The sequence below is a fragment of the Asparagus officinalis genome, chromosome 7, assembly GCF_001876935.1.
Source record: "Asparagus officinalis chromosome 7, Aspof.V1, whole genome shotgun sequence".
NCBI classification, from domain to species: domain Eukaryota; kingdom Viridiplantae; phylum Streptophyta; class Magnoliopsida; order Asparagales; family Asparagaceae; genus Asparagus; species Asparagus officinalis.
Window position 1 is genome coordinate 26,056,732 of NC_033800.1, and position 13,314 is coordinate 26,070,045.

The 13,314-nt window shown below is 39.7% G+C and overlaps 1 protein-coding gene across 1 annotated transcript in view; it reads right to left on the reverse strand.

Moving 5' to 3' along the window:
• Positions 9,305-13,314, reverse strand: part of LOC109848909 (transformation/transcription domain-associated protein-like) — a 39,219-nt gene continuing 35,209 nt past the window's right edge. Inside the window, 6 exon segments of the mRNA XM_020418631.1 lie at positions 9,305-9,704; positions 10,328-10,534; positions 11,038-11,186; positions 11,277-11,679; positions 11,805-12,083; positions 12,216-12,647. Coding sequence (XP_020274220.1) covers positions 9,585-9,704; positions 10,328-10,534; positions 11,038-11,186; positions 11,277-11,679; positions 11,805-12,083; positions 12,216-12,647 — 1,590 coding nt within the window. The 3' untranslated portion in view covers positions 9,305-9,584.

The window sequence follows — 13,314 nt, forward strand, 5'->3', positions numbered from 1 at the left end:
ATATCGATTTTGCTCACTAAGGGTAGTATGAGGAGTTGATATGGTATTTTTGGAGATGTATGATGTAATATTTCTTATATTATCTTTCTTGTATTCATTTATTCTTAGTTTTGGAGTTAATATTTAACGATTCACGATTTGAGACATATGGTATATACATGAGGGTTTCCTTAGTTGGATTATTTCGCTCGACGTACCAGTCTCGTGTTGTGAGTTTCTAAGTATTAACCCCAGTTTAGTACAGGGTAAATGAACTAGGTAGACTATGCACTTATAGGTAGAGCCTCCATCATACCTAGTAGCCCTTCCCTTGGGGGCAGATGGAGATGATCTTGCTAGCGTTCTGACGCTGTGGTTTTCACTTCTCTTCAGGCAGGGGAGCAGAGTTTCGGAGAGCCGCAGGTTGACGGATTTTCAGCATAGTCGCCGTCATATATTTTTAGTAGTTTTGCTCCACAGATGTTTAGTTTATATTTCTAGTTGATGTTTAGATTTGCATTATATTTTGAGAACTGAGAGAGCTTATGTACTTTTCAGTTGACTCTTGTAGTTGAGATTTTGGATCATTTATTTCAGATTGTTGGACATATTTTCTTTTATGTCTGTTAAGACCTGATTATTTGGAGATTTATTAAATATTTCTGTGTTCTATTTCTTGTCTTCATCTCTTTTATATCTGCTTGTACCTGTACTATCTTATTTGATTCCACTAGAGGGATATTTCTGTGATGGTAAAACATGTCATTGCACAGTATAGGTGCATGGCAGATTTGACATCCTTGGTTTTACCTTGGACTGCAGCCTTGTGTGAACCCGGGAGTGTCACAGTTAGACCCATTTATGTACAAAATTTATGGCCGAGGCAGACCTTAAAGGGAAATTGATTTGTATATTTAATGCTAATACTCTAGATAGACTCTCGATAGTTATGCTACCACTGGTCATAAGAGGAATGGATTTTCAAAATAGACCAAATTCTAACTTTTATCCCAAAAAATCGACTCATTCTAAAGTATATTATAGAAATCGACTCAATTTCTGGCCACGTCAGCATCGTGACCAGAAACTGGGTGGTTTTAAAAAAAAACAAATTGCTAATTAGTCAGGGTTGCCAACCCTGACTAATTAGGGGCACCTCTCATTGCTGTCGGGATTAACAACTAGAATTAGGGGGGGTTAGGAGGCTAAACTCTTCGGGGTTGCCAACCCCGCCCATAATGGTCGGCTTTGCCAACCCTAATCATTTGGCAAACGGTTCCCCAAACCTTCCCCCTCGCTCAAAGACGGCTAAGGGACCAAATGGTCGGGGTTGCCAACGCCAATCATTTGGTAGACACTTCCCACAAACCTCCCTCCTCGCTCAAAGATGTAGAATCGGCTAAGGGACCAAATAGTCAGGTTCTCAACCCCGACTATTTATGGTGGGGCCTGCTCGCTTATATATACCAACTGATCCTCCTATTCTTTCACAATATCAATTCTTTCTCTCTCTACCTTTGATCTCTCATTCTCCGCCTATCTGAGTCCCCCAAACCCATTTTTGTGGCCAAAATTCAGCAAGGAAATTCACAAAAGATATCTAGGGTAATTTCTCTTCCTTCTCTCATCTTTTAACATTTAAAAATTTAGGGTTTTTCTCTCTTCTTCAACATTCAAATCTAGGGTTTTCATCAAAATCTAATTTCTAGGGTTTGAAATTTAATATAAATTAGATATATTTGTGGTGATTGTCAGTCTTTGTGTGTAGATTGCTTTAATTGAAATTAAAATTCTAGGGCATAGAATGCTCATTTTGGGGTTCAAGGTTTTTATTTATTTATTTATTTATGGTTTTTGATTAAAATTATAGTTCTACGATTATGAGATTGTTTGCATCTAGGGTTTTCCTCTCTTATTCAATGGCCTAATAGTTTTTTTATATTTTTTTCATTTAAATAATATAATCTAATTTTTTATATAGGTTGAACAATATGGTTTTTATTGCTTGCTCTTACGATAGAAAAATTAATTATGGAATGAATAATATGCCACTGTATGTTGGAGGGATAACAATGTCGTTAATGATCTCAGAATCATGTAGTTACTAGACTTGATTAAGGAATTACACTGAGTTACTGAAATTGATCCACGAGACTACCGACTAAAAATAATATGCAATCGGTCCATAACTTTGGATAGAACGTCCGCGGTTGAGATCTCAAATGATCATCATATGAATATTATGTTTAATTTGAGCAAATCGCAACCAACGGTAGAATTATTTATTGAAAAGTTTCCATGTAGTTTGTGCCAAATATTCAAACCTCTGGGAGAATTCTCACGCATGTTAGGCTTGGGAGTTGAGTCTGACGGTTTTCTTTCTTCTTCGAGTGAAATGGAGAGGACTCAATTTTAATATCTAAGTACACCTTCATTTGAGGGAGCGTCAAATGTTATGAACAGTGAAGCCCCTTATGAAAATATGAGACCGTTAAGAGGGGCAGCGATTGAAGAGGATGAAAAAAGCAACGACTCCAAAGGTGAAGAACAAGATAGTGTACCACTTGACAGCATGCAATCTGTGATTGAAGATGTTGAAGAGAATCTGAAATGGGCTGATGAAGCTTATGTTAATAACGAATATGTTGAGTACGAAGAGCCACCTCCCGACGAGTTTGAAGATAATGAGTGGATACATTCTTCCGCAGTACAAGATATTGGCATTGACCAAAGTTTAACTGGTAGAAGAGATGAGGACTTCACTTTTAAAGTTGGAGATTTATTCAAGACTAAGGACCAATTGGTTAATGCTCGTGATTACTCTATCAAAAAGAGTGTCAAATTTAAGCAAATTAAAAGTAATTGCACAAGCTATGGTGTAATTTATTTTATGAATACAAAAAGGAAATGTCAACCTGAGGGAAACGAAGCTAATTACGCATGTCCTTGGAAGTCATATATATTAGCCAGAATAAAACATAATTGTTCTAAAAGCTAGAAGGAATTGGTTTTGCATGATGGATATATCGACCAGTGGGTGTTTAGTAAAGATGGAGGAAATCGGTTTTGCATGATGACAACTTATTGTTCTAAAAGCTTTAATGTTGTACTTAAGGGATCTCAAGCGATGCTTATGCAGACATTGGTTGTGATGACATTTTATAGACTCAATCACTATTTTGTCAAGCAGCAAGAGGATGAAGCAAAGTGAGTGGCGTTATTGACACCAAAAAATAAAGAGATTGTAGGGTCTCGTGTCATGCAGGCAAGATCAATAAAGATTGTTAGATTTGCTAAAGACAAATAGCATGCCACAAACAAACATGGGCATAATTGTTAATATACAATTATTACCCGCTGATGGATATTTCGGAAGAACAAAGCACCTAAGGAGTACATACCAAGACATCCAATTGAGAGAGAGTTTGTACATAGATAGGCAAAATATACAATTAATTTATGATTATTATTTTTATTATCATCCAATCGCTAATAATATTCTTCCGCTTTTTATCTTATAGGTACAAGAACTCGATGAGGTTGCTTCTATTGCACATGATGCATTGAGATCGACTACCGAACCAGGGGCGAGGAACGCATTTGTTTGCATCATAAGAAAGATTCGGCCCGCTCTTAGAAAGACACGTCATACAAATCATGATGGATGGATGTAGTGTCCCAAAAAAGACGAAATGATTGATCCCCTTAACTGCTTTAGTTGTGAGACGAGATTCTTTCTCCTGGTAAAAATCTCTTTATAATCGCTCTTTCTCAAGTATAGAAAAGGAGAAGGTTGATTTGACTTCTCCTTTGTTTAACGTGGGTTCTGCATGGCGATGAGATGCCTCGCTCGATGCTCGCGTGTCCTCAGCACTCACACTGGGATCGGGACGCGACTTAATACGACTTCGAACCAAAGGGACGTCATCCTCAAACTCCGGCTCCGCCTCAGTTGCGACACGTTCCATTAGAGGGGCGATAACCACTTGAGCTTCTCTCCGTGGTTTCTTTGAAACGACCTTCGACACCCCGTAATCTTTCCCTCTAGTAAAGGAGGAAGATGGTGCAGCACTGGAAGAAACCATCTCAAGCTGAACAGCAAACGAAGCCATTGCTTGTGTGGAGACCAACGACGGAGTAAATGTTGTGGTTATAGCGACAGCAATAGGGGCAACCGTGACGATCGACAGACTAACAGGCCCTAAAGGTACAATTGTCGTTGGAGTGGGGGTAGTCTTGGTTTCTCCGTAAAATTATGTGTTACCTCGAGTCTTCTCTCTGACAGAGCCATGTTCTAACAACATAGCCGAATACAACGATTTGCTAATTAGTCTAGACCTAGCCAAGAAACTGGGGGTAAAGCACCTAGAAGCATATGGCTACTCGAAGCTCATCATCAATCAGCTTAAAGGGGAGTTTGAAGTCAGACATGAAGATCTGGTCCCTTACAACGAAGCGACCATCACATTGGCTAATTCTTTTGAAGGCTTATATATTGATCATGTGTCCCGTCTCGAGAATACATATGTCGATGCCCTGGCATCACTCGCAGCTACACTAGCTCTACCCGAAGGAACTACTCAGTGAATCACTGTAGGTAGTAGACAACTTTTCCGACCGAAATATGCATTCCAAGTCAACACGGTCCTCCGTTGGTTTCTTCATAGCTGCTTGCAGCTATTTATAGCCCTCTAGCGCGTAACAGACATGCTGATCATGGGGTTGAGAAGCGTAACTGACTCCTTGAATTTAGCCCACATGGACTGACTGGGTCTTCAAGGCCATTAGAATCGAGCTTCACTTGGTGAGACGAGCCTCGCTGTGTGGTGAGATTCGTTAGATGAGAAGAGCCTCAATGCGCAGTGAGGTTCGTCTGACAAAGAGAGCTTCGCTATATGGTGAGCTTCGTCTTTGATGGTCGAGTCCAGCTGCGTCTTCTTCTCTAACAACAAGAAACTATCAAGCTCATAAGGGAGACGATAGACAAACTCCTCAAGAAAAGGGAGAAGAAGAAAAAAAAAGTGTCGGTGAAGCTTCAGGATCAAGATATCGACGACCTTCACCCGAAGCTGGGAAATCTAGCCGTCGAAATCGAGAGGACGCCGATACAAGGGATGATGATGAAGAAATTCTAAGAGTTTATTCTGAATCATCAGAAGCCGAATCCAACCCTCGTAAGAAAGAGCGAGATCAGAAGTTGAATGACTTCCAGAAGTAACTAGATGCATTGAAGCTTTAGGAAAACTTCAAGGAATTGGGGGTGGCTAGACATACCCCGCCGAATGGGATATTGTTCCCTATCCTCCGAAGTTCAAGCCACTCAACCTCCTATAATTCGATGGTCAGGGCTCTCCTACCCAGTATATCTACTACTTTCAGACGCAAACTGGGCACATAGTGGGAAATAATCCCATTATGACTCAACTGTTCATTAGTACCCTCAAAGGGGTCGCTTTTGAATGGTTCCGCAGATTGAAGCTTGGGTCCATTAATTGTTAGAAGGACATGGAAATACTTTTCATGGCCAGATCCTTCAATGATGACATAAAAGTATCTATGGCCACTCTACTAGCTGAAAAGTAGAAGAAGAGAGAGTCTGTCAGTGACTTTGTCAAGAGATTCAGGAACCAATCAGTGCATTCTCGTGATTAAGTCTCGAAAGCCACCCTTATCGAGATGTGTCGGAACAATCTTTCCATCAATATACTATCCAAAATAGGCGTTGTCAAGGCATGTTCATGGAAATACTTGATCTGACAAGGAGAGCAAGTTGAGAGCATGCTCAAAAGGATAGATGCTGAAGAGCGCGCGAGTCTTGTCCTAGAAGAGGGGGTAACCAACGCGACTTCACCCCTCAGAACCATTCAAAGGGGAAGGATACTCTGGTAGTTGAAACCACTTCCTCTCCTAAACCCTCGTCGAAGCAGAAGGGTAATTCTTCAGATAACCGTTTCCAGAAGCAGTACGACTTTAAAGATGAGAAAGCCGTCCCAATCCTCAAGTCCCTGATCAAAATGAAGAAAATTAAGCTGCCAGAATCGAAGCGACTTGAGGAGGCTTTAATGACAGATGATCCTAATTACTGCGTGTATCACAAAATGGTGCATCATCCGACAAAAGCGTGTTACATCCTGAAGAACAAAATCGAAGCTTTGTTGGATGCAAGCGTCATGACCCTTCAATCTGAACAAAAGAATGTATCTGCCAACATTGTCGCAGCTCTACTCCATCAACAGAAATTCAGGTTTCAAGTCTGTTGATCCTCACTGTTGCCCCTATTGTTGCCGCTATAACCACAATATTTACTCCACCGTTGGTCTCCACACAAGCAACGGCTTCATCTGCTAGTCAGCTTGAGATGGTTTCTTCCAGTGCTGCACCATCTTCCTCCTTTACTCGAGGGAAAGATTACGGGGTGTCGGAGATTTCGGAAAACTTTCTCTATTTTGAAGGATTTCCCCTCTCGGGTATTGGATCACGGTGATGATTTTGCCAGGATCAAGGTGGTGATGGAAGCTCTTTTAAACTTGATGCAGAGATTGACCAGCGATGCAGCTGTGATGCCATACAGACTTATCATAACAAAGGTGGAGGACCTCCTCAGAAGATGGTAGGATCGTCATGATCGACCTCTTCTCCCTCTTGCCGAAGAACGAGCCAGGCAATATTTCAGGCAGAGGGACAACTCCGCCTTAGCACTTCGACGTTAAGTGATTGAAAAGAAGAAAAGAGTCGAAGAGCTCGAAGGGATCGGCGAGAAGTTTTCCAGCGAGCGCCAAAAGGCCACTTACACCAAGCAAAACACTCAGGTTCTGATCGAATCTTATAAGGCTGCTCTTGCTGAGATCCAAGTCAAGCTGGCGACAGCTGAAAATGACTTAAAGGCGGCTGTAGAGGTGCAACAAACACTTGCAGCCAAACAGGAAGAACAGGGGCGTCGCTTTAGGATGAGCTTAATGAGTTGGAACGGTTACGATGACATCTTCTGATGAGGATCTGCGTAAGAAGGCATTGGAAGAAGTTGAATAGGAGCATCGAAGATCATTGGACGAACTCGCAGAAGAACTTCGTAACGCCGTCCGATTTTCCTGAGCTCAATTTATGTAATCCACCTCTTGTTGCAGCAGCTTCAACTCTTTTATGAATAAAATTGTCACTTTATCCACCATTTTTTTTAGTGTCGAGGTTCTGATGAGGTCCGTCTATTTTGCTTATTGAGCGTCGACGCTTTGAGGCTTTGAGACTCATCTTAGACGAGCCTCGACGCTTTGAGGCTTTGAGATTCATCTTAGACGAGCCTCGACGCTTTGAGGCATTGAGACTTATCTTAGACGAGCCTTCACTGACGAGCTTTGTTTCCTGAAGGAGCTTCGTCTCCTGAAGAATAAGGCATTAAGAGCCTCGTCTCTAGGCGAACTTCGTCTTCAATGACGAACTTCGTTTCTTTTCTGGGCGAACTTCGTCTCAAATGACGAACTTCGAATTCTGAGGAACGATGCACTGTGAGTCTCATCTGGCTGAGACAAACTTCATTGATTGAGCTAAGGTTCATCGTTGTGACGATGCTCGTCGCGTTTGTAGTGAGGTTCGACCATCCCTTGTTTCTTGGCATTTTTAGTGCCTACAACGTCAAGAACGACTCATAGGGTACGAGCGTCGATGGGTCCGAGGGCCCACCAGGGACACTCAAGTCGTGCACATGACGTAGCCAGATGTTTACAGCAGGCTCAAGCTAGATGTTCAAAGCAGGTTCAAGTCGATGAGGATGTCATGCCCTCACAAGTTCACACACAACTGGACGATGGGATCATCCAAGCTCATGTTGAAGGAGAACAGAGAAGGGGGAGAGGAAGAGTGAGAGGGAGAGCGAGAGAAACGAGAGTTCTAAATATTTGCTAAATTTCGATATTGTTTGTTTTATGATGTTTACGTTTGAAATACTAGTTGGACTATATGTTTATGATTAGGTTTTTTTATGTTATGTTTTTGTTTGAAGTTGGTTATAGATGTAATATAGATATATAGATATGTGCTTATTTATGATTGAAATTAATTATGAATTGATATATGTGTAGCAAGAGAGTTTGTGTTAAACCTGACAATTTTAGAGGAGGATTGATATATGTGTAGCAGGACAGGAGATTTTCCAACAATTCAATTTTTTTAAAACGACCCAATTTCTGGTCACGATGCTGACGTGACCAGAAAGTTGGTCGATTTTTGTAATAAACCTTGAAATGGGTTGATTCTTGGGCAAAAATTGGAAAATCTCATTCCTTGTAAAAATTGAAATGGGTTGATTTTTGTAATAAACCTTGAAATGGGTTGATTCTTGAAAATCTCCTTCCCTGTAATACACCTTGAAATGGGTTGATTTTTGTATAGATATTTTTATTATTTTCAAATTTTCTTCGCATAAAAAAGGTGGATACTTCCTTGTAAACTGTGAAGAGAAAATTAACTCAGTACCACTGTTATAGTATAGTTAGCACATACTGAAACAATTCGTCGTACAGATTAAAAGAAATTTTTATAATAAAAATATTTTACCTCTTTTATCCCCAAGAGATCTATTTGCCAATATTTGCCAAATTTCTCTCAAGCGATCCATTTGCAAGAATAGAACCCACAAGGGGTCCGTCTGCAATTGGGTAATAGTCTCGGGGTCTGCTCACAATTCACCTTAAAAAAACAAAAACAAAAACAAAAATAAAAATAAAAATAAAAATAAAAATAAAAATAAAAATAAAAATAAAAACAAAAACGAAAAACAAGAGGGAACAACCCAATCTGCTCGGAAACCGCTGATAACATAGGGTCCAGGGTAACTATTATACTTCCTTGTAAACTGTGAAGAGAAAATTAACTCAGTACCACTGTTATAGTATAGTTAGCACATACTGAAACAATTCGTCGTACAGATTAAAAGAAATTTTTATAATAAAAATATTTTACCTCTTTTATCCCCAAGAGATCTATTTGCCAATATTTGCCAAATTTCTCTCAAGCGATCCATTTGCAAGAATAGAACCCACAAGGGGTCCGTCTGCAATTGGGTAATAGTCTCGGGGTCTGCTCACAATTCACCTTAAAAAAACAAAAACAAAAACAAAAATAAAAATAAAAATAAAAATAAAAATAAAAATAAAAATAAAAATAAAAACAAAAACGAAAAACAAGAGGGAACAACCCAATCTGCTCGGAAACCGCTGATAACATAGGGTCCAGGGTAACTATTGCAGCAGTAACCGATACCAATTTGATTGAAAATGGCACAAGTAATGACAACGCAGACAAATTTGCAAAAGTCGCGAGACAGTGAGCAATTCACTAAATCTGAGCTTTGCATATCATATATTAGTTTCTCGGCAGCTCATAGAGCAAACTGTACAAACTTACAAAGGGAATGAGCAACGCTACTTCTGAGTATTGATTAAGAACATACAACTTTACAACAATAGATTCAACCTGCTCATCAATTCTACAAACTACACGCATCTTTTACAAGGGCAGATTATGTTAAAAGACTATCCTATCCTGTAAGTCATACCGCACGTTACCTGCTCACAGAGATACCGAACAAACTAATGAATGCTGTGCAAAACTCAGAACCAAGGGTGCCAAGTAGGATCCATCATGCACAAGTTTCTTGGCGACAGAGCTGCTTCCACTAGATCGGTGACTCCTCTTTGTACAGACTGCGGGGGATCTGTTGTATTTTCCTCCTGAACAATGAAAGATCATGAAGATTCAGAAGTCTTTTTAAAGCTACTAGCAAGGAAACCAAATCTACATTGGGACAACCTAGTAGGTCACATGGCAAAGCTATGTCGCTACCTCGTGGGGGCCTGGGTTCGATTCCCGTAAACGTCAAAGACAATTACACTTTTTGTTATATTAGATCCCCAAACCCTTGTTAATTCGAAATTAGATCTTCGAATCTTCATATATCTAAATTGGACCCCTCAAATCTTCATATTTGTTTGAAACAAGGGCCTTATAAAGGTATTATTTGAAACAATTTAATAGATTTGGGGGGTCTTATTTATAACAACTTAATTGATTTGGGATCTAATTTAGAAATATGAAGATTTTGTCATCTAACATAGAATTAACAAAGATTTGGGGTTCCAGTATAACAAGACCTCTAACAATTAACTTCCAGGAACATGAAGCAATGTCAATAAACTTCAGTGGTATTACTTCAGTAACCGATCACTTGTCCATTCACATGGGCAACTTTTTAACATTTCCCTTCACGTTTTGGCATCTAAAATATAACTTTAGCTGATAGTAACAAGGGTCTGAATTGTGATAAAGCAATGTATTCAACGCGTGAATATTGTACCTCTTCAGAAAAGTACTGGGGAGCTATTCCTTTGACACGACTGATTACATGATCCACATTAGTCGTCACCTTCTGCTCGAAGTCCAATTGGTTGATACCAGCTGTGGGAATTTGTGGAGAAGGTACCCCAAGCGGTCTTCTCCATGACCATGAAAGCAACTCGTCACGGAAAAACAAGGCCAACTGATGCCATAAGTGCTGTGTTTGCTAAAAGACATCAAAAATTGTTATTTAACCTCATATTGTAGGTACATGCTAAGCAAGAAAAATAACAAAAGCTCAAACCACATGACATCGTATCTCCATAAAACTTGTGTATAATTGATATTTCCTATTCATAATAAAGCTTGCACGAAAAAATACCACAAAGGATATGTCTCGTACCAAAATAACATATTTTCTCTACATGCTCACATTAAATGTAGGAAATATTTTAGCAGTTGAAACGGTTCTAAAAGAAGTTTCCTCCAGTAACTACAAAAGGATTATTAGGAAATAATGTACAATAAATGACGCAAAAGTTTATGAGTTCAATACACAAAAATTCAGTACCTCCAACATGTCAGATAGAACTGTGAAGTACAAAATAACTAGTAGGATTTCCAGAAGTAAATAAGCAGAGACAGTGAAAGACGAGAATTTACAAAGTCATACTACCAAAATAGAATATGTTCAAGTCTCATCTTAACAGTTTCAGTGTAACCACTTACTTTTGGTGTAACCACAGACTGTGCCGCGGCGCACATAGCAGATACAATAAGACCTTCCACACCAAAATGGGAGAAAAATGCCTGCATATTTCGTGTTAGCCTAAAGGGAACTGGTTCATTAAACTCGATCATTCCATTTGCATCATAAGCTGCACAGGCAAGTAAAATAAAATATGGTCAACATAACAAAAACCTTAGAATGCACCGCGAGGGACCATAAATGACAAAAATCTTATTACCTGGATGGAAATCAGTTTGGAATATCTTGCCACTGTTTTTGGCAAACAAAATCTTATTTGGGGACCGCCCCCCAATCTGCAGCATGTATGACATGAAACAGGAAAGTGCTAGCTGGATGGCAAATTGCTTCCTAAAGGCCCAAAGATGATTACCACTTGGCAGAGTCTTGTACATGTATTGGGAGAAGATGTTATCATTAACGACATTCTTGGTAATCTCATTATAGGCCTGAAGCCGGAGTTCTCCAACAGCCTCTGGTGAGATCTGCCCCGAGATAGCTTGATTAAGATGTTCCTTGAAAAGGGTTATTGGCATATCTGATTCTCGATTGTGCCTCGCACTGTTGATTTCATAGACCTCAAGGAATGAGCTATACATAAGGTCATCCTCCACCATTCTTACCTGAATATAAACGGACATTACCAGAGGAAGACAGCAATGAAAAAATGACACCAATATAAGGAAAGTTCTCCGTATGAACGAAAAGAGGCGATGAATGTAAGAAAGGGAAGATGAGGGGCTGTTACCTGTGACCACACAGGTATGATTATTGGGGTATTAATAGTTAGATGGCGGCGCCTCGATTCCTTGTGCTTATCAAACATTTTGTTCAACACCCGGAACAGTTGAAGTATGCGTTCATCGCTTCTGGCATTTGGAGTTAGTGATGTCTGCACGATGAAATGTCGTTGGGACCCATCAGAACCTATAAGTGTCAGACGCCGGAAACTACTTCCATGCCTCCTCACTATTGGAATATCAGCGCCTATTCTATCTAACTTCACGGTATGATCAGGTGCAACTTCCTGCAAGGAATACCAAACATATAGCAACCATGCAATTGCCATTAAAAAATAAGCAGCTCTAAAGGAAATCACAATTTGCAACAAAAAAAAAGGAATCTGCAGGGACATTATGAACTTTGATCATAAGCTAACCTGATCGGTGAAGTACTGCCCTGGAAGTTCCACGTCAACAACATGAAAATCACGCAATACTTTACTCTCTTCTTCAAGCTTTAAGACAGCAGGAAACCTGTCTTCAAGATTGCTCTGAAGGACATTTTTCCAATGCTTTAGCCGTTCTGTCAGTTCAGCAAGGGAGGCAGGAAATGTTGTTGTGCTCTCCGGATCAAGATCGCGCTCAAACTCATGTTTATATTCTTTCACAAAATCAACATGCTTGTTCACAGCATCTGCTGAAAAGCAAGCTCTGCAAACACCAGACAGCTCCTTTTTCAGAGACTGGGGGACTTCAGCAGTAGTGGTTGTTGGATACTTATAGCAACGATGGAGGAGTGCATTAACCACTGCTAGAAGACGTTCCTCCGGAAGAGTTACAAATCTTGAACCTATTTCAGATAGTAGAGCCTGAAATAGTTCGACATACCATTAGAAAGGAACATCCTAAGGTTCAAGGTTACATTTTATAACCAGAATAAAAAAAAGAAATAATCAACTTATGTAGTATGTGCACTGATTTATTTGTAATTCTTAAAATCGAATTACGCAGGAATGGAGGACTTGGATAATATATGAAATTCTAATACAACCAAGTTCTTCAATGCACAAAAATGCCAGTGGCAACCAAATGAAAAGGGCAGAGGACAATACTGCTAAACACTAGCAAGAAGAAACATGTTGATATCAATGTAATTTGAAGTTTCTTCTACCAAAATACAGATTTAAGTAAGAATTACATATACTCTTCTCTACTTGACAGGTCAGGAAAAACAAGAACTAGAACCCTAGCTATCCTAGTAATGGGCATAGTGATTCCAGTAAGCTTGTTGATAAAGGTAATGCTATGATGATGTACTCACAAGCATTGCGAACCTTTTGGGCCTAGCTGTTGTAACTACCTGTATCTCATATCTTCCAAGCTCAAATCGCATAAGTATACTATTAGCCTGGGAACTTTCAACCGCATGTACTTGACAGTTTAGCATATCTAGGAAACTTTCGATTTATCAGAAACCATGCCTTCAACATATGCCATTTTCTGTATGAGAAGTTGATAAATTCAACGGAGGACTTC